General features: G+C 55.7%; 1 protein-coding gene across 1 annotated transcript in view; it reads left to right on the forward strand.

Moving 5' to 3' along the window:
- GLIS1 (GLIS family zinc finger 1) overlaps nucleotides 1-21969 on the forward strand; it is a 260563-nt gene that overhangs the window by 233929 nt on the left and 4665 nt on the right. The window contains exons 5-8 of the mRNA XM_019957435.2: nucleotides 2883-3044; nucleotides 7952-8062; nucleotides 13539-13671; nucleotides 18836-18992. Of these exons, the coding sequence (XP_019812994.2) occupies nucleotides 2883-3044; nucleotides 7952-8062; nucleotides 13539-13671; nucleotides 18836-18992 (563 nt within the window). The remainder of the gene's footprint in view (nucleotides 1-2882; nucleotides 3045-7951; nucleotides 8063-13538; nucleotides 13672-18835; nucleotides 18993-21969) is intronic.

The raw sequence follows: 21969 nt of genomic DNA on the forward strand, positions 1-21969 counted from the left end.
CTGGGGTTGTTAAAGGGTCAGGCTGCAGGGACCTCGGCAGGCAACTGCGAGCAGAGCCCATATACCCTCATACCTGGGATGCTGGCCCTGGTGGGGGCGTTGCTCTGCCAGGGGTACCTGCATCCTTGTCCCAGACCTGTCCTGCCCAGGCCGCTGCTGCTGCACCTGCTGCTACCTCTGATCCTACCTTGAGGGATGGGACCCCCATCGTGGTGCCTCGGCCAGATGCTTGTTATATACCCCAGTCTGGGACTCAGTTCTGAGGAGTTCCAGTGGGATGGGGGCGGGCAGAACGAGCCAGGCCAACATGGGCACAGCGCACATACACAGATGTGGGATACCTGGATGAGCACGAGGGAGGTACATGCACCCGTAGGCCCCAGAACCCTATTCTTAACACCACTAGATCATGTTTCTAACCCACCCTTTGCCCCACTAGTGAAATGCCAGCCCTGCCCACGAGGAACTCCCAAACCCTCAGCCTGGAGGCCTGGAGAGAGGATAAGGGATGCCCAGTGGAAACCTCAGCACAGCTCAGGGTGTGACCGAGCAGGAGCGGGAGGTTGAGGACAGCTTCTCCACGGAGGCAGAGCTGGGGCACCACAAGTAGATGTCTGAGTGAGTGAAGAAAGGAAAGGCGTTCCATTCCCAGGGAACAGCTCCAGCAGGCCTGGGGGCATTCAAGTTCCCGACCCATTTGGGGTCTGATCACTCCCATGCGGCTACAGCCTAACACATGGGGTGTATGAAGATGGGAGAGGTGTCTGACCTAGAACCCCAAGCTGAAGATTCTGAAAAATGTCTGAATTAAATTGTCAGCGAGTTGGAAGGGCAGGTGTTGCAGGAGGCGGGCAGCCCCAACAAAGACGTGGGGGTGGGGGTAGCTGTGCTGAGACGGACAACTGGCCAGACGGGCATACAGGCCCCAGTGGGGAGATGATGTACGGGTCTCCAGAGTCGGGCGGACCCTCCCAAAGTCAGGAACAGCACACAGCATGTGAGGAGTTTACTGCCCCCAGTAAACCTCAGACGTCCACCCTCCCGGCAAGGGCTGGAGAGGAACAAAGGGACCAGCTCGGGCCGAGAAGCAGCCTGCCCTTCAGCTGCTCGGCCTCACTATGCGTGAACCTGGCCCAGGCCTTGCAGGGGGTGGGGGAGTGGCTTGTGGCCTATTTACTCCCCAACAGGATTTCCTTCTGGTTTTGATGCATGGAAAAGGCATAACATCTGGAAATAGGAAGTGGAACAGCTTCGAAAACCCAGCTGCGGGCGCCTTGCCTTGGGCCAGCCCCAAGCAGAGCGCGGCCTGCAGTTGCGGCCAGGCCTTTAAGGGACAGGCGCCGGGAGTGCCCGCACCAGACCGGCCGTTGTCTCTGAGTCCTTGTCTCACGTCGTCTGTCCTGGCCTAGACGATGGAACCAGTGGCTCAAGAGAGGGAGCCCGGCCTCCTCTGATTTCTTCTTAAGAATCGCCTCCCCCTGCCCCCTGCCCCTGGGAAGACAGCGAGCACAGAGGAGCCACCTGGGCTTTGGCACCAGACGTGGCCTGTGTCCTGTCCCAACGCGGGACCACCCTAGGAAGCCTCCGTCTCTGAGGTGGGGATGTTGGGGCCGCTCACTTTCTGACTGTCGTGTGTGGTTAAACCTCTAGCATCACTCCTGGACAGAGGGAGCAGAGGCAGGCCAGGGCACCTCCTCCTCCTGCCCGTGGCAAGCGCCTTGGGAATGGAAGGTGGACAGTGAGGAGAAGCAGGAAAGGGCAGCCAGTCACACGGGGACCAGGGAATGCGCCTCGGGTCTGTGGGCGAAGGATCTTGCAGGCTGACAGGGGTTGGACAGACTGTGATGAGAGAGATAGGACATTCCTTGCTGAGTGTCTTACAGAAACAAAGACTTGGCATTACCTGGCAGACCCCTGCTGCTGTGAGCCTTGGGTGGGGAGTCGAGAGGGGCCGGAAGTGTGGAGGGCTGGGTGTTTGAATGCCAGGCCCGCATTTAGGCAAGAGCAGCAGGGTCTCTTTCATACATCAGAGCCTCCTGGGGTAGCTGTGTAGAGGGTAGGAAGGAAGGAGTTTGAAGTTAGAGGACTCTGGGGGAAGAGATGGGAGCTGGACAGAAGCTGCCGGAATCGACACTGTGTTCCTCTCTGTCCACCCTCACCCCCACCAGGGACATCACATGTCTGTGCTGTACCCACTGCATGCTCACTGCCTGGCGTGGGGCCTGGTGCATACTTGGGGGCATTGAACAGATAAACAGCCAAATGATAAGTCAAAGACTCTGAGTTTACAAGTGTGGTCATTGTTCTGACAGCAATCAGCATGATGCCGTGTTCCAGGAGGGCAAAGCCCTTTGACAGTCAAGTGTCCCACCCCTTGGGGCCTTCGTATCAGCCCTGGATGGTGGCTACACAGCTTTAAGTTTGTAGGCAAGGAAATAAGGCACAGGCATATCAAGGGCACTGCTCAGAGCCTCACTGAGAGCGGAACTGACTAAAACCCAGGCCTTGGGTTCCAAATCTAGGGCTGTCTGCACTGGACATGTGCCTGCCCCCTGTCCATTCAGGGCTGCGCTACCATTAGAGTGGCATGTCACTTTTAGACGCCATTGGAGGGCAGACCCGTCCAGAGACAGAAAGACCAGCTTTTCTCAAGTCCTAGTGGCCATTTCTAAATCAGGGATGGATGTTTTTCTGGATCCACCAGACCTTCCCAGATAAGAGTCTAGGTCCTGAGCACTTCATGGGGAGCTGAACTGGGGCACCAGGAGGCCTCGGGCAGGGCCAAGGGGGTTGGCAGGGGAGCAGATGCTGGGGCCCATTTTCGGGCTGGGCGGTGGGCCCTCCAGGGCCTGCAGAGTGCCCCTCACCGGCCTCTCCTGCAGTTCGAGGGCTGCAGCAAGGCCTTCTCGCGCCTGGAGAACCTCAAGATCCACCTGCGGAGCCACACGGGCGAGAAGCCGTACCTGTGCCAGCACCCAGGCTGTCAGAAGGCCTTCAGCAACTCCAGTGACCGCGCCAAGCACCAGCGCACCCACCTCGACACGGTAGGCCCCGGGGGTAGAGGCCGAGGGTGGAGGGTGGAGGACAAGCACCCCGGCCATGTTTGTCTAAGGCAGGGCAGCAGCCACCTCCAGGCAGAAACCCTGCCTTCAGCCTTGTTGACATTTTGGGCAGGACAGTTCTTTGCAGGGAGAGGAAAGCACCATTATTATAGGGTGTTTAGCCACATTCCTGGCCTCTATTGTTTTAGTTGCTAAGTTGCGTCCCTATGAACTCTTTTGCAACTCTATGAACTGCAGCCTGCCAGACTCCTCTGTCCATGGGATTTCTCAGTCAAGAATACCTGAGTGGGTTGCCATTTCCTTGTCCAGGGGCTCTTCTCCACCCAGGGATCGAACCTGTGGCTTCTTCCATGTCTCTTGCATTGCAGGTGGATTCTTTACCACTGAGCCACCAGGGAAGCCTCGATCCATTAGATAGGAGCGATTTCCTACTTCCCAGTTGTGACAACCAAAAATGTCATTCAGTGTTGGCAAAAATCCTGGGGAGGAGGAATTAAACTCTCACCTGGTTGAGAACCACCAGCCCAAGCAGCAGTGTGGGCCCCACTGAGCGGGGGCACGGGGCAAGGGGGTGGGGGTGCAGCTCGCATCCTGCCTCTTCTCCCCGAGCCTGTCAGTCACTCCCAGAGCCAATCCTCCCTGCTCTTCCTCGCCCACCCCCACCCTGACCCCTGGCATGGAGACAGGCCAGAGGCTCTCCAGGGCCTTGCGTATCTCCCGGGCACGGTGGGTAAGCCGTTGAGGTAAGCAGGGCCCAAGACTCCAGGCCCCTGGATCAGTGACCTGGGCCCCAGATGCCCGTGTGTCCACCTCCTTTCCTGTTTGTGCCAGTGTGATAGAGAACCTGTGGCTCCATCACAGCACCGGTCCAAGCATTCTGTACTGTGCATACAGACCTCAGCAGTTAACAGAGCACTTCTACAACATCATCTCCCACCATCTCTGCCGGTCAGTGGGTCACGAGCCCATTTGGCAGATGAGGAAAGTGGGGCTCTGGGCAGTTCCCTACTCAGCCAGAAGGTGGCAGAGTTGACTGGGGCCTCCCCGCAGTCTCACAGCACCTATGTGAGGGGATGCACCAGCCTAGGAGACCCCCAGCCCCTCAGTGCAGCAGAGGATGGGTCCATAGCCAGACTCCACATCTGGACCACTGGCCTGTATATCTGCTTTTTGTGCGAATGTTTGGGGAACTCTGCCAGTGGGGGCCTGGGAGACCTGAGTGGTCGTGCAGCCCAGCGTCAAGTAACCGGGACATACAGATGAGGAAACAGAGGCCCAGATGGGCGATTGACCACTCCAGGGTAAGTCGGAGGCCACGTGGCAACAGAAGTCAGAGCTGGAGGCCCTCTGGGGGGTTTATAGCTGGGAAAACCAAGATCCCCAAAAGATGGGGGAGGTGGATAGCAGAAAATAGCAGGGTAGTCACGTTCTGGGGCCCGGCCAGGCCCTGGGCAGAATGGTCTACACATCTTCCCGTCCTCTGAGACCACACATACCCTCCCCCAGTTTAAGTGACAAACCACAAGGTAGGGGCCTGTCCCCTTTTGCAAACGAAGAAACTGAGGCTCAGAGATGAAATCATTGACTGTCACATGGCTGGAAAGTCGGGGAGCTGGGATGCAACCCTGTCTGCCTGACCGCTAGTTCAGTGCCCCTTGCTGAAGAAGGGGAGAAGAGCGGAGGGGATGAGGTAGGAAGGAAGAGCCCTGCCCCTAGCCTGAGCCTGACCACTGTCCCCACCACCCCCACGTCAGGCTTACTGTCTTGAGGGTGGGCACATAGAGTGAAGAGGTGCTAACAAACCCCTCTGCCTCCATCATCTTCTCATGCCCAGCCCCTGGGGCCCTTGGCACCTATACCAGCCCTGAGAGGTACACATGGCAGCCCCAGCAACACCAGGCCCCTCTGCACTGCCTCCCCCAGGCCTCCCTCCAGGCATCTCGGGGTCACCTACCCTGACTTACCCCCTTCCTCCCCTCTCCTTACTGCATTTCCTGGCCCCAGCCCCAAAGCAACAGGCCTCTGGCCCCTGCTTGGTGTGTGAACAGAGCTCCGAGGACAGGGTCAGGGCAGGCCCAGAATGAGCCCGCAGGGTTATCTCAGTCCTGCATCTCCCCAGAAGGTCCTGGTCGAGCCCAGCCCCCGCGCCAGGCCCATGGAGACACTGCAGTGGCCCCCCATGGTGAGGTTGCTTTCCCAGCACCCGAGGGCCCATGGGGTCAGCCCCATGCAGGCTGGGCCTTATTTCCAGAGGGGACCTGCTCACGTCCCCAGGTCCGCTCTGGCACCAGAGAAAGTGGGATTCTCTCCATGGGCAGGGAAGCAGTGGAACAGACTGCAGAGAGCCAGCCTGGGTTCTAATCCCAGCCCTCCATCTGGTCCCAGAGGTCTGAGAACTGCCACCCAACCTCTCTGGGCTTCAAACACTCCTACCTTACAGGAGAGGGATGGGGGGATCAACTGAGGCGACAGCTGTGGCGGCCAGACGCAGGGTCTGTACAGCAAACGTGAGTCGCTGGCCTACCTGTGACTTGCTGACTGAATGCTGACCAAATCCTGCCACATCCCAGATACTCCATGTGCAGTTCGAGTCCTAACTGCCACAGACTGTCCTGCCCTGGCCTCGGTTTCCTTACAGGGAAGATGGGGGCAATAGTCTCTCCTTTGCCCACTTCCCTGGACTGTTCAGGGCTGCAGAAGAGAGGGGGCACCTTAGCAGAGGGGCGTGGGCACCGCACTTCTGCAGGATCTTGGGCAAAGCATCAGCCTCAGTTTCCTCATCTGTAAAGTGGGGATGCTTTTCATGGGGTGAGTGTGAGGCTGAAAGGAGATCGCAGCTGGCCAGCGCGGAGTGCAGTGCCTGCACACTGGGCGGGGCGAGGGCGGGCTTAGTATATGAGGGGCTGTCTTGTGCTCAGGTCAGGAGGGCGCTGTGAGGTGCTGGATGCTCACAGCACGGCCCTGAGTGTCCTGCTGTGAACGAGGCCTTGGAGCTGGTGCGGTGACTGCAGGCCTGGGGCTTGGCTGCTGCTTGGGACAGCCAGCCACAGGGTTTCCTGAGGGCTCCTGGGGGAGCTGGGCTGGAGGAATGTTCTACACACGTCAGGCCCTGGAAAAACAAACACAGAGATGGGCCTTGTGCCCTCTTTCCAGGCGAGGGCGCCTGCACACACGGAGCTCTGTTTGTTTGCTTTTTGACAAAAGCGCATGGATTTGTATCAGCGTCCCCTGGGGACAGAGCCTGGGGCAGAGCAGGGCAGGGCCCATGAGAGAAAGAGTGTGTGTGTGTGTGTGTGTGTGTGTGTGTGTGTGTTGGGGTGGGAATCGGGCCCAAGAAAGAAGGGCCCTGTGGTGTGTGGGTCTGTGTCTGTATCTGTGTCTCTGAGTGGTTGTGTGGGGGGCAGGTCTGAGGCCTGCCTTCCACCCTACCGTACCTGCCTTTCAGCGAGGCCAGCCTCTCACTGTTCTGTCTCTTTCTTTTTGCTCTCCTCTGTTTCTTTAACGTGGCAACTCTCCGTGGCAGCACCAAGGTATGGCCGTCTGTTTCTGCTCCCCGCCCCCAACCCCATGCTGTCCAGCAGGGCTGGCTCACCTTGAGGTTTAGGGGCAGTTCCAGTCGGCATGGCTGGTGGGGACATAGGCGTCATCTCTAAACGTCCCCCACCACTGTGTCCCCTGCAGTGGTTGGAGGCCAGAGGGCCCTGAGAAATCAGAGCTGCTGGATGTGTTCAGAAAGGGAGCCTTAGGGACTTCAAGCCCCAGTGGCAGCTGGAGTCCCTGAGCAAGGTCTCATGGAGGTTTGCTTCTACGGGGAGCTCAGAATTCAGTTACAGCCACAGAGCCCTGACCTGGGATGAATCAGAAGGGACCCTTCCTGGAAGAAAACTCACCCCTGGACAGACCCCGCAGCGCAGGTGGACAGTGCTACCGGTAGAAACTTGAGAAGTGGCAGTGGGAACCAGACTCAGGAGAGGTTGGAGAGGAGGTGACAAGAGCTGGGTGTGTTGGGGTGGGAGGAGGGGTGAGGGCTCAACCAGGGCTAAAGTCACAAAGGGCCTTTAGCACCCAGAGATGGGCTGTATCCGAGGGCACCAGGGAGCCATGGGGGGTTAGAAGGTGAGAGCGTGGCCAGGCCTGTGAGAGAGGTCCTCTGGCTGTGAATGAGAGGGTAGACTGGAGGCGTAGAGAGCACAAGGGGTCTGGATAGGAACCAGGGGAGGTGGTAGGCACTGACTTGTTCTAGAAGATGAATGGGGCTCCAGGGGAAAGGGACGTGAAGGGCACCAATGCCCAGCCTACCCGGGGCTACACCTGAGACCCAGTACCCTCTGGTCTCCTGTGATTATTGGTTTGAGGACCTACAATCTTCATAGCCTGGGGACCAGTCTGGGGACCCCGGACCCATTGCAAGGTTCGTCAGGGGCTCCGAGCCTGGGCCTGCCGCTCTCCAGCTTGGTTCCACGTTTGTGTCCCATTGCCTCGAGCTGTGCCCCACGCCTGTTCTTCCTTTTCCTCCTGCCCCTCTGCCCCTCACTTTAATCCTTGTTCACTTGCTGCTCCTCTGCAGCTGTGAGCCACAAAGGGTGTTCTTTTCTCAGAGCCAGTGTCAGAGCTGGAAGAAGTCTTAGAACTTGGGGGGCCCCATCATCTTGCAGAGGAGAAAGTGAGAGTCCGAGAGGGGAGGCAACTTACCAGAGGTCCCAGGATGAGGGTAGAGTGGAGACACAAAGGCCTCCTTCACTGCCAGGCCAGGCACCTTCCCCCTACCTGTGGGCAGGCCTGAGGCAGACTCCTCCTGGCGGGAGGGATAGGATGCGAGCCACACAGCAGGACGTACGGCCCGGTGGATGGCCCCCCACTCACCCCACCTCTGCCCTCTGATGTTACAGAAGCCGTACGCCTGCCAGATCCCTGGCTGCTCCAAGCGCTACACAGACCCCAGCTCCCTCCGCAAGCACGTGAAGGCCCATTCAGCCAAAGAGCAGCAGGTGCGTAAGAAGGTAAGAGGGCTCCGTTCCAGGCCCATCTCTGCAGACAACCCCCCCTACCCCACCCAGCCTCCTGTCCAGCATCAAGACAGGTAAAGGTCACACTCCTTGCATGTATCCAGCCTTCCACACCCATGGGTGCTACTGTCCCTCACCGTCCGTCTGCCTCCCACCAGCCCAAGTGTCAAGATGGTCCATGACTTACAGTGGTTTGTTTTCACAAGTTCAGTAGAAACCACACTTTGAAGTTTTATATTCTCTGTGACTTAACAGTGGTTTGACTTCTGATGGTCCAGCTCACAATTTGTCAACTTTACGATGGTACGATGGTATTTTCACAAGTTTAGTAGAAACCACACTTTGAAGTCTGATCTTCTCCCGTGTCTGTGATGGGCAGGATCTTCTCTTGTGATGCTGGGCAGAGGCAGCTGCTCGATCACAAAGGGGAACAACTGATACACTCACAGCCATTCTGTTCGCAGACCACCATTCTGCTTTTCACTTCCAGTACAGTATTCTGGAAGTGAGCTATTTGGAAGTGAGCTATTCTGGGAGTACGTTATATGAGCTATTCGGCACGTTGTTTAGGACAGTCTTTGCCTGAGGTAATCACCGGCTGTAGTCTTGTGTAAGTGTTCTGAGCACATTTAAGGTAGGGGAAGCTAAACTATGGTATTAAGTAGGTTCAGTTCAGTTCAGTCACTCAGTCGTGTCCAACTCTTTGCGACCCCATGGACTGCAGCACGCCAGGCCTCCCTGTCCATCACCAACTTCCGGAGCTTGCTCAAACTCAGGTCCATCGAGTCAGTGATGCCATCCAAGCATCTCACCCTCTGTCAGCCCCTTCTCCTCCTGCCTTCAGTTTTTCTCAGAATCAGGTTCTTTTCCAGTGAGTCAGTTCTTTGCATCAGGTGGCCAAAGTGTTGGAGCTTCAGCTTCAGGATCAGCCCTTCCGATGAATATTCAGGACTGATTTCCTTTAGCATTGACTGGTTGGATCTCCTTGCAGTCCAAGGCACTCTCAAGAGTCTTCTCCAACACCACAGTTCAAAAGCACCAATTCTTCGGCACTCAACTTTCTTTATGGTCCAACTCTCACATCCATACATGACCACTGGAAAAACCATAGCTTTGACTAGATGGACCTTTGTCGGCAAAGTAACGTCTCTGCTTTTTAATATGCTGTCTAGGTTAGTTATAGCTTTTCTTCCAAGGAACAAGCATCTTTCAATTTCATGACTGCAGTTACCATCTTCAGTGATTTTGGAGCCCAAGAAAATAAAGTTAGTCACTGTTTCCATTGTTTCCCCATCTATTTGACATGAAGTGATGGGACCGGATGCTACGATCTTCATTTTTTGAATGTTGAATTCAGTAGGTTAGGTGTATTAAATGCAATTTTGATTTTTGATATTTTCAGACCTTGATGGGATTATGAGGCCATAACCTCATTATAAGTTGAGGGAGGTCTGTACTTCCTCACTTTCTGCCAGAAGACATTTATCCCCCTACCAGCTCCTCTCTTATCCATTTGCCCAGGCCTCGTTTATAAACATTTGATGTTCCCAGCATTCAGGATGCAAAAATAAAAACCATGGTCCTTACCTTCAGTGGGGACCTGGCAGTGAGAGACAGATACACATGAAGGGATAAGTCGACACAATATGACACAGACCGCAATAGATGTGTGCAGAAAGCAGTCAGAGAGCCGGAAAAGGGCTGGGGCCTATGGGGGGGAGCTGGAGGGTCATGGAAGAAGCGACATGGGGCTGGGGCCTATGGTGGGGAGCTGGAGGGTCATGGAAGAAGCGACGTGGGGCTGGGGCCTATGAAGGGGGTTGGAGGGTCATGGAGGAAGCGACATGGGGCTGGGGCCTATCGGGGGGGAGCTGGAGGGTCATGGAAGAAGCGACATGGGGCTAGGGCCTATGGCGGGGAGCTGGAGGGTCATGGAAGAAGCGACGTGGGGCTGGGGCCTATGGCGGGGAGCTGGAGGGTCATGGAAGAAGCGACATGGGGCTGGGGCCTATGGGGGGGGAGCTGGAGGGTCATGGAAGAAGCGACATGGGGCTGGGGCCTATGAGGGGGGTTGGAGGGTCATGGAGGAAGCGACATGGGGCTGGGGCCTATGGCAGGGAGCTGGAGGGTCATGGAAGAAGCGACATGGGGCTGGGGCTGGGGCAGTGGTGTGCAGGCTCGTGGCTACTGGCACCCTGGCCTTGGGTACGTGTCTTAGTGCCTTTGTCCTTCATGTCCTCAGCTGTCAGATGGGGCATAGAGGACTTGCTTTTAAGGGTTGTCATGAGGATTAAACAAGGAAATCTATGTCAAGGGTTTTTTGACCAGTACTTGACCCAAAGTAAAAGTTCTGAACAGAAGTCAGGAGGTGTTGTCATTAAGTCTTAAAGAAGGAGTAAGCACTGGGCCTGTGGAGGTGGGGCCCCAGAGAGTGACAGAAGCTTGAAACTGTCTGAGGGCCAGCCTCACGCAGTCCCTGCCTGACTCTGGGCTGAGCAGCGAGGCACGGAGGGGAGGCTGTGGGGGTGGGGTGACAGGATGGCCCTGCGGAGGCGGCAGGGCTGTCCTGAGGATGGGGGTTCCATCGAGGGGTTGCAGGCAGAGATGGGACACGTCACCCTGAAAGGTGGAGCTGGGGGCTGTGTAGAGAATGGGTCGAGGTGGTTAGAGGGAAATTTGAGACAAGAAGGCCACTGCTGGGGGCAGGAGAGACATGGAGGGTGGCGGTGGGGGCTGACCTGGGGCGGGGGGGGAGGGGAGGAAGAGGGACTGGGCTTGGTGACTGCTTGGCTGGGTTGGGGGTGCCTGGCAGGAGGAGCATCAGTGTCAGAGGTTGGGGGAGCAGGATGCATGGACGGTGGTCCCCTTCACCAGGATAGAGAATCTGAGAAAGAAGCAGGCTTGCAGGAGAAAGCAGCGGGTTCTGTTCTGGACAGGAGGTGTGTGAGCGTCTGAGGGACCCAGTGCGGTTGGAGGGACAGGACTGCGACTCTGGGCAGGACCTTACCTGGCTGGGTTGAAGCCACATCTCCCGAGGACCAGTGGGGCCACAGATGCTGGAGTGCCGGAGGGTGTGTGTCGGGCGGAGAGAAACACCAGAGGCCAGTCTTGGGCCATCAGCGTGACAGAGGAGGACAGAGCAGGAAGAGCCATTAATTTGTTTAGCAGGATTCAGGAGCAACTCCTGTCTCCAAGCAGTGTTCTCAGAACTGTGGATACAGTGTAAATAGGGCAGAAAAAGGCCTAGAGGCTGGAGAAGTCGACTGCTGTATAATCCATGGGATAGGGGTATGCAGAGATGGGCTGCTAGGAGCAAGCAGACCTCAGTAGCAAAGAAAATGGAGAGGGGACAGCTTGGCTCGGGAGCCCCCTGGAAGCTGTAGAGCAGAGCAGGAGCGTGGTCACAGCATGTGCTGTCAGCTTGCGGTGAACACAGCACAACCACATTCACCCTGAGGAGGGAGGGATGAATCTGGTGCTTCACAGGCTGTATCTCATCTTCTGCTGCTGCTGCTGCTGCTGCTGCTAAGTCGCTTCAGTCGTGTCCGACTCTGTGCGACCCCATAGACGTCCTCACCATAATCTTAGGAAGTGGGAGATTCCTCCCCATTTTAGAGATGTGGAAACTGAGGCTCAAAGAGGTAACAAGTATGCCCAGGGTTGTGTGGTGTGGGAGGGACAGAGCCAGACCCATCTGCTTCCAGGGCATGAGCTCTCTCCACTGCTTTCAGGTTGAGGAGCCTGGGCAGGGACAGGGAACGGCCCGGGCTCCACGCCAGGGAGGCTTCTGTCCCGAGCAGACTGATGCCCAAGGACCAGAATCCTGCCCTGGTTTTCCCAGGCCCCATGCTTGGCTTGCACTGAGCCCCTGGGACCTGGGGCCGAAGATCTGCAAACTTCCCAACAATAAGCATCCATTAAAAGCCATCGGGGATGATGTATCTTTCTGGGTAAAGCGACCCTTGTATTATGACAGCTCCTTGGCAGCCCTGCTGCGTTTCAGAGAGAATTAGAAATGCTTTTCTTCCTTAATTCTCCTCTCCCGCTGCTCCTAATCCGATCGACATTGCGGTCTGCAAGAACATGCCTTGGCCCTCTTTTGCCAGAAACTTAATTTACATGGAAAACAGCTGCTGGGTCAGGGAGCCGAGAGCCCTTCGGGAGGCTAGGCATGCCTTCCCCGGGCCTGGGTGCTGGCCCGGCTGGCCTGGGAGGGTGGAAAAACCCTCGGGCTAACTCCCGGCTGCTGTGTGGCATGCAATGAGGCTCTTGCCTTCTCTGGGTTGGTTTTGTCCCAGTTAAAATGAGGATCTGGACGAGTCAATCTTCAGGACTCTGATGGTCAGCTTTGGGATTTCCCTGGCAGAAGGAACCCTTCCCATCCCAGTGCACACCCCCCTCATCACTTGAGGACCACTGTGCCCGTCTGGTCCCAATTGGAGATGTGAAGATGTTCTGAGGGGTCAGGCTCAAGTCTATATTTAGGGATAGACAAGGACGATTGGCCAAAGACTTGCCAGCCCCAGTGTGCTGTTAGCTGACACCCTCAAGGCCAGGTGCCGACTCAGCGGCCCCACTGTCACGTGACCGAGGGGGAGTCGGCCAGTGGGGTGAGCCAGCCCTTGACCCAGCACCTTCAACCATTGTTCACACCTGTCCTCTCGTCACCCCTCTCAGCAGCCTGGCCGGTACGGCAGGGGAAGGGAGAGTCAGAGAGGTTATTTGTCCAATGTCACACAGGGAGTAAGAAGAAATGGAGCAGGATTTGGGTCCAGGTCTTCTGTCCCCAGCCCTGGACTGTTTCTGCTGCATTTTGTGCCAGGAAGGGAGATGGGAGTGGGGAGGAAGGAGGGAAAGACACTTACTGCACATTCACTGTGTCCTACTCCCCCGGTGTCAGTCAGCCCAGCCGTGGCCCAAGAACCAGCCCCACAGACCTCCAGCCTCCTGGAGGCCCAGCTGCTGCACTTTGATGCCCTCCTGGCATCTGTGCCAAGGCCACGCCCCTGGCGGAGGCTCCCAGCTAATGATGGAGCCTGGCAGGCCCTGCAGGGATGTGAAGTCAGACCCCTTCCTGGGAGACTTGGGACTCCAATGACTTCCAGCAGACTTAGGCGCCCTGAGGACTCCCTGGTCCCTGGGCTCCCAGTCTAGGAAGCTCCCACCAACTTCCTCTCTCCCTCTTCTTCCTTCTGTCTGGTGGCTTTCCCAGCACGTCCAGCTCTCCCTCACCTATTAAAATCATTGAATGCTCGATCTCGCCTGAGCATCTGCTTCTCAGCCCTGAACTAACGCCACTCTCACCGTGTCCACAATTAGCTCCATTTGACAGCTGAGGAAACTGAGGGGCAGCGAAGGAGGGGTCGTGCCCTGGAGCCACCGTCCTTCCTGCCCTGTCCCCTAGAGTGAGACTTGCTGGTGGGCAGGTGATCTTGTGCTAACCCTCTCTCTCCCTCTGCTCACTCCCCAGCTGCACACGGGCCCTGACGCTGAGGCTGACATCCTGACCGAGTGTCTGGCCCTGCAGCAGCTCCACACGTCCACACAGCTGGCTGCCAGCGACGGGAAGGGTGGCCGCGCCCTAGGCCAGGAACTGCTCCCAGGTAGGCAAGCGGGGAGGCAGGGCCAGGGGGGCCCTTTCTGCACCCAGCCCTGCAGGCAGACAGCCGTGCTCCATGAGTAACAGGGGCCATGTGGGCACAACCTGCTGGAGGTGCCCACTCCTTGGAACTTCATTGCCCAGGCAGCTTATCTCCCCAGGTGTACGTTCCTTCATACCCACTCCTCTTTGACTCACCATTGCCTGTGGGATGAAGCCCAGGCTCCGCCCAGGCCTCCTGGGGCCTAGGCATTCCTAATGGCCTCCTGCCCCAACCTTGGCACATTGGATGCGGTTCCCTGAACACACCAGGCTCCCTCTTGCCTGGGAACCACTGTACGCACCTTGCCAGCCTCCACTCCCTGCACCTTCACTATGACAGGTCCTGCACTTTCTTCAGGACCCACCTCAGGGTTCATGCCTGGGCCCCAACTTAAAGTCCCATGTACTCCCCACCACGACTCCTTACTTCAGAAGAGAAAACCGAAGCTCTGAGAGGATGGGCAGCTTGGCTGTAATTGCTTCCAGCTCATCATAAGATAGGGCCCCCCCTAGACCCCTGGGACCCTGCCACCCATCTATCTAGATGCTCAGAGCCTCCAGTGCAGCTGAGGCAGCGTGCCTGCCCCTCCCAGCAGCCACGGGGCAGGTCTCAGGCCCCGGCAGGAACTCCTGGCTTCTTGGGAACCCAGCCCAGCAAAGGGCAGTGTAGCCTGTGGATTCCAGCTGACAATTCTTGGGCTCTGCCCCTTTCCCCACCCCGAAGAAACCACAGTATCAGAGCAGAAAGCTTTTCCCGTCCTCTGGGAGTTCTTGAATTACCCCAACTATTTTAAACATTTTTTATTTTCTAGTTTTTTAAAATTCTTCCCCCTCAGCCTTAAAGTTGTAGCATATTTAAAACTCCATCAAAGCACTTACCAAATAGCCTTGGGAAAAGAAGGTATTTTCCTTTTCTCTAGGTAGCCCTACACAGGGCCTGTGCTCAGACAGATCCACAGGATGAGGACACCCCAGGAGGATGGGTCCATGGAGGAGGGACCATACCCACCTGCCTCCAACTAGGGGTCCCTTCTGCCATGGCTGCAGCTCATAGGGTCAGAGTTGCTAAAATAGAGGGACCCTAGTAGGGAAGAGGCCCTAGAGTTGACCCAATCTAGGGATGAAGGTTTGTGTCTCAAACGCCAGCTGCCTGGGGCTGGAGCTCTGTGTTGAGAAGGCTTCTGAGGCTTAGCAGGAAAGAGGGCTGGGACTGGTTAACAATGGCTGCCCTGGGACAGAGGGTCAGAGGTCCTACAGCTGCATCGTTTCCACCATGGGAGGACTCAGGTCTGGGCAGGAAAAAGACTGGCCTAAGGTCATCCAGGAAGGTCAGCAACAGATCCCATTTGGAAGCCTGTTCTCCCAGGTACTAGCCCAGGGCTTGTCCCAGGGAGAGCAGTCAGGACCAGTAACATCTCTTGAGCACCTTCTCGGGCTGGTCACTTTACAACATCATTTCATCCAGTCCCCAGTGAGCCCATGCTGCAGATGAGAAACAGAGTCTCTGAGGCGGCATTGTGGATGAGAGGGGCACTGGGGTAACACGAAGCCTGCCCAGGCCTGCTCTAGCAGTGGGTCAGCAGCGTCTCTGCTGCTTGAGCCTGAGTTCCCCACCCCTCCCCAGCAATCTGCTGTGACAGCAAATGTGATTGTGGATATGATCACATAATTATATAAAACCAATGTGATGGAGAATTTTATCATTATTATTGTTGCTCACGGTGAAGGAGAAGAGTAGCTGTTTACTCATCCATCTCGTGATAATGCAAAAGCCATCGTTTACTGAATATATGCCAGGAGCTGTTCTAGGGACTGTACATGTATGTGTTAACTAACATAATCCTCATGTCAGCCTCATAAAGTACATACTAGCATGCACTTTCTCTTCCAGACAAGGAAACTGAAGCCTTGCGAGCTTAAGTAACTTTTTGCTGAGGTTCCACAACTAGTAAATGGCAGAGGCCGATTTGAATCCAGGCCATTTGGCTGCAGGCCATGCCCTTAACAAGCTGTCTGCTGCCTTTGCCATGGTGCGTGTGTGTGTGTGTGTGCGTGTGTGCGCACACGCATGTGCGTGTGTGCGTGTGCATGTGCGTGTGCATGTGCGTGTGCGTGTGCGTGCGCATGCGCGTGTGCGTGTGTGCGCATGCGCGTGTGCGTGTGCGTGTGCTCAGTCGTGTCTGACTCTTTGCGACCCCACGCACTGTAACCCGCCAGGGTCCTCTGCTCCACCCTGCCATACTGAGCACCTCTTGTGTTCCAGATTCTGTGCGGGTCTCTGTCCTTGAGCTACTTCCAGCACAGCGGGGAGAAAAGGGCCAGCCAGGCAAGCTCAGGAGTCCTGGGTCCCCCTGGGGCCGTCAGGTTCTCCTGCAGACCCCGCAGCGGATGCCTCAGGCACAGTTGGGAACAGATGTTAGGGCCAGAGGTTAAGCACTCACCGCTGATGATTGATGACGCTGATTTACAGCCTGAAGTGGTGCGTTCTGGGGAGAGATTGGACGGGCCAGCCTGCTCATTACGATAACGGTGGTTCCCTCCTTCCTGCCCACTGTCTGTCCGCATGTTCAACGTGCCTGGTTCACACACTCGGTCGCCCACCGTATATTTACCCTCAGGGGGCTGGACAGGGAGGCATCTGGACCGGGGCCGGGCAAAGGCAGGGGAAAGTGTGGACAGAAGAGTCCAGAACAGAGGGGTGAGGTTGGGGAGGGGCTGGTGAGAGCGGCCTCCAGTCTTCGCTGTCTGACTATGTGAAGCTCCCCTGAGCTTGCCCCTCATCAGGAAGGACCAGCTCTCCTCACAGGAAACCCTCAGGAATTTCCCCGGCAGGCCTCCTTCAAGCCACCCCAGGTAACGAGATGGGCAGTGAGGACGTGAGAAGCATGAGGTCAGCACGGCTGAGGGAAAGGGAGCAGGATTTATCAGGATTCTAGGCCTTCCCAACTGTCAGGCCCCCAGATTGGTTCAAGATGGCAGGCGAGGAGGTGCTACAGAGAGTGGTGAGTAGAGCGAGGCAGGAGCAGCGCTGAGTCAGGCCCCGTCTGCAGAAGCCCCCCTCCCGCGCCTTCCTGCCCAAGCTGGGAGGGGTGTGCGGCTGAGGGAGGAGGCGGATGGGTGGGTGGGTGGTGGTGTCCATGGGAGCCGAGATCCCTGAGACAGGGGCCAGGAGGGACTGGGGCTGAGAGGCAGGGGGCCCCCAAGAGCCCATTCAGAGCCTGGGTCTCACAGCCTGGCAGCGAAGCCTGCGCCAGAGGCCCCTCGCCTGACGGGCCAGCGCCTGAACGGGAGCCTAACTTTAAATGAACTTTGTCTTGGTGTCATTTGGGAGGACTGATTAGCTGCCCATTGCATGACTTTTGGCAAATTACTGAAGTTCTTAAGACGTCATCTTAAAATGAGATCATGTTATCGCCCCAGTTGACAGTTGTTGAGATGCTTGAACTTGATGGTGTGGGGAAAGACCTTGACGTATAGTATATTCTTAATGAATTGTTGTCAGTAATAACGCATTTATTGTAGGAGTAGAATTTCACCGAATATAACCCTTCCATTGAACGTCTATCGCTCTAACTCTAGGCCAGGGCTGCAGACTGCTTGGTCTACACACTGCGGTGCCATAGTCCCACCACTCCCTGTCATTATCCCCTGCCAGGCCACTCATTCTGCTCCCTGCTGTGCTACCTAAGGCACTGAGCTTGCAATCCCTGCCCTTGTCCTGCTCAATTCCTGGTAGTAGTCCCCTGACTCACAGGCCTGGGACCCCAACCACCTGAGAAAGGAAAAGTTCCTCCTTGACCCCCACCCCTGAAAAGAGTGTGGTCTGTTTTCCAGTGGTCCTCATGAGGTGCTGAGAGCATTGAGTGTGGATCCAGGATGACCAGAATGACACTCAGAATATAACGGCTGAATACCTGATGCAGCCTCAGTGCAGCTCAGGGCCCGGTCCCCAGGTCCACAGAGTCCTCCCAGGGCATCAGCTTGAATTGATTTCTGGGAAAATGATGTCAATTTCTATGAAAATCGGTAAATGTGGCAGATTAAAAAGGGGGTGCAAATTGGCCCCATTTTTTTCAGATAAAATAGGGAACATCAAAAAATTGCAACTCTTGGTGTGACCTCCTCAGGCTCCAGTCCCAGAGAAGGGGCTTGTTTTCCTCTCTAATTCAGGTTCCTTGTGAAAGTCTTTGGGAAGCGCTGGCCTTGGTCAGTACTCTCAAGCCCTCAGTGGGGTCCCTGGAGCAACATGTGACTGACATGTGTCAGTCATGACACACGTTGACCCCCCTGTCCTGGGCAACGTGTGTCCCCCATTTGATTCATTATCCGACCCGTCTTCTTAACAAGGGAAAGACCTTTGGTAGTAAAAGGTGCTCCCTCTTGCAGGCATCTTCCAGAGGTTTAGAATCTGAGACTCGAACATGGCTGACACCTGTGCTCAGTCGACACCCTTGTACAGTGTACATCCTACACAACCGTCTGTGGCATCCCTTTTCCCAGGTCTCCCAGGCCAACCTGCCATCCAGCTAGCACAGCCATCCTGTCTCTGGAACCCCTCACGGCAGACATCCAGGCTCTCCTCGCACACCTCTGGGGAAGAGCAGTGCATTTTCTCCAAGGGCAACCTGTGACCCTACCACAAATCTGCCTGTTAGAAGGAACAGACAGGTCCAATCTGCTTCTCTCAAGCTTCCCTTCATCCCAGGGTCTCTGTCTACTGGGGCTACATGGAGCAAGCCCCTTCTTTCCCAGAACAGCTCCAGAGATTTGAGGCGGCTTACTCCATTCAAATCTGCCTCTGCCTCATTAAACACACACACACACACACACACACACACACACACACTCACAGGGTCCAACCACCCCACACCTCTGACAGCCCCATGTCAGTCCACCTCTGTGCTCAGCATGGACCTCAGCCCCGCATACAACCCTTCAGCTGCAGCATGAACAGAGCACAGTGGGGCCATTATCTCCCCCTGTCTGTGCTCCTAACCATCTAGGAATACAATGCTGGTTTCCCTTCTTGTCTTTCTGTCTCCATAAGCAGGCACAGTTCATGGGGTGACCACAGCCATCTCTAGGGAGCGGCCAAAGTCCAGTGATAATTGTTTGCTTCCCTGCAGGCATGTATCCTGGCTCCATCACCCCCCATAATGGGCTGGCAGCAAGCATCCTGCCCTCTATGCATGATGTCCCTTCCAGGCACCACCCACTGGACGCCACCACCAGTTCCCACCACCATCTGTCCCCTCTGCCCACGGCTGAGAGCACCCGGGATGGGTATGTATAGCAAGCCAGTCCTCCTCTGGGACAGCAGATGGGCACCTGCATGGGTGGCAGGTGAGGGCAGGCGTCCTGCACACTAAATGGTTGTTACTGATAATGAAAGTAGCCAGCATTTATGCAGCACCTACTGTGTGTACCAGATACTCACTGGGCACGATTTCCTCCTTGCCTCATAGACATCCTAGCTGGTGGATGATATCATGGGGCTTCCTGGCACCTCACCTCGTGCCCCCTTGCCTCCCCAGTGGGGGTGGCCCCGGGAAGGTGCTGCATCCCCCCTACCCCTGACCCTGACCCAGACCCTGTGGGCTGGGCTGCTGCACCCAAGCCTTCTTGGGAGCCTCACCCTGACTTCTCTTTGGCTTATACTCTGTGTTTGGTGAGCAGATTATTTGCCCCTACTGCCCACTCCATAGATGCCCACCTAGGCCTTGTCCCCACTTCTGGCCCTGCAGCCGTGACCACTGGCCGGGGCTGTCCAGAAAGCTTTACTGCAGGACCCCTGCAGGAAGGGGGCCTTTTCCTCCATACAATGTGGTTCCCTTTGTGGTCACTTAATCGTCTAGAAATGAAGAATGTATTAATTGTTGGCTTCAGCAATACGTGAACTATGAACTTCCAGATGTTCAAGCTGGTTTTAGAAAAGGCAGAGGAACCAGAGATCAAATTGCCAACACCTGCTGGATCATTGAAAAAGCAAGAGAGTTCCAGGAAAACATCTATTTCTGCTTTATTGACTATGCCAAAGCCTTTGACTGTGTGGATCACAATAAACTGTGGAAAATTCTGAAAGAGATGGGAATACCAGACCACCTGATCTGCCTCTTGAGAAACCTATATGCAGGTCAGGAAGCAACAGTTAGAACTGGACATGGAACAACAGATTGGTTCCAGATAAGAAAAGGAGTACATCAAGGCTGTATATTGTCACCCTGCTTATTTAACTTATATGCAGAGTACATCATGAGAAACACTGGGCTGGAAGAAGCACAAGCTGGAATCAAGATTGCCGGGAGAAATATCAGTAACCTCAGATATGCAGATGACACCACCCTTATGGCAGAAAGTGAAGAGAAACTCAAAAGCCTCTTGATGAAAGTGAAAGAGGAGAGTGAAAAAGTTGGCTTAAAGCTCAACATTCAGAAAATGAAGATCATGGCATCTGGTCCCATCACTTCATGGCAAATGGATGGGGAAACAGTGGAAGCAGTGTCAGACTTTATTTTTGGGGGCTCCAAAATCATTGCAGATAGTGACTGCAGCCATGAAATTAAAAGACGCTTACTCCTTGGAAGGAAAGTTATGCCCAACCTAGACAGCATATTAAAAAAAGCAGAGACATTACCTTGCCGACAAAAGGTCCATCTAGTCAAAGCTATGGTTTTTCCAGTGATCATGTATGGATGTGAGAGTTGGACTGTGAAGAAAGCTGAGCGCCGAAGAATTGATGCTTTTGAACTGAGGTGTTGGAGAAGACTCTTGAGAGTCCCTTGGACTGCAAGGAGATCCAACCAGTCCATCCTAAAGGAGATCAGTCCTGGGTGTTCATTGGGAAGACTGATGCTGAAGCTGAAACTAATACTTTGGCCACCTCATGTGAAGAGTTGACTCATTGGAAAAGACTCTGATGCTGGGAGGGATTGGGGGCAGGAGGAGAAGGGGATGACAGAGGATGAGATGGCTGGATGGCATCACTGACTCAATGGATGTGAGTCTGAGTGAACTCCAGGAGTTGGTGATGGACAGGGAGGCCTGGCGTGCTGTGGTTCATGGGGTCACAAAGTGTCGGACACGACTGAGCAACTGAACTGAACTGACTGAATCCTTGGGAAATCTTTTCCTTGCAAATGAGTAGAGGGAAGCCTCACAGCCCTTCCCCCTACCCTTCCTGCTACTTTTGCTCATCACCAGCAGGACTTGAGCAAACTTGTCCCCCGAAGCCTGATCCCATCACCTTCCTCCTTCCCTGTCCTTCCTTTTCAAGGTCAAAGCCTTGGCTTTGGCCTTGGCCTGCTTGTTCCTGGGGCCGCTGGCCTGCGTTCATCACCCAGTTTGTTGTCCAGGGCTTCTCCTGCTACTCACTCACCTGTTCTCTCAGTGTCCGTTGCTGATGCCCTGGTATGGGGCCACTGATTCCCGCAGCCCTGGTGAAGCTCCCTGTGATAGACCTACAGGGATTTCCCACACTGGGCAAGTAACTCTCTGGGAAGAAAGAAGAGGCTGTGGAAAGCCGGAGAAGAACCCAGTGCAGTGGGGGAATATGTCAGGGAGGGCTTCTGGGAGGTGATGCTATGTCGGGCCTCCAAGGTTAAGTAGAAGTGGAGAGGTTGGGAGGAAGGGCAGGTGTGGTGAGAGCTCAGTGTGTTCTGGAAGCTGCACCTTCATGTGGGGTGACCTCAGGAGAGAGGTCACCAGGGCCAGACCACAAGGCCTGTGACAGGACTTGTCTGCAAGGTGTTGAGCAGTGAGCAAGTCAGGTTTGGGAATGAGAAGACACAGCTTGCGGTGTGGGGCTGGACTGCAGTGTCCACAGAGAGTGGATGGCAGCCCAAGCCAGCGCCGGTGGGAGGGAGGAGGGACCCCCAGCAGGCGAGAGTCCCATGGAGTGAGCGGGACTTGAGGACAGTCTGGCTGGGTGGGGAGAGGAGAGCTTGTCAGAGCTGAACCCGTGGGCGTGCAGGGAGTGCCCTAGGTGTTCATGGAGCAGGGAAGTCTGGCTGTGACGCCAAAGAGCCACAAAGAGGCAGCCTGACGGAGTACCAAGGGGAACCCAGAAAATCAAGTCTTCCTGGAGCCTTAGTCTGCTCTTCTGTAAAATGGGCGTTAGAATACCCTTCTCTGTGGAAGTGGTGAGGGTCAGGTGCACATGCCTGATACTGTGTGTGTCAGCTGGTACAGGCTCCATGGACACCAACCTCCTGTCCCTCCCTCACCCACCCACCCACCGGCTCAGGCCACCTGCTCACCCAGC

The sequence above is a fragment of the Bos indicus genome, chromosome 3 (genome assembly GCF_029378745.1).
Source record: "Bos indicus isolate NIAB-ARS_2022 breed Sahiwal x Tharparkar chromosome 3, NIAB-ARS_B.indTharparkar_mat_pri_1.0, whole genome shotgun sequence".
NCBI classification, from domain to species: Eukaryota; Metazoa; Chordata; class Mammalia; order Artiodactyla; family Bovidae; genus Bos; species Bos indicus.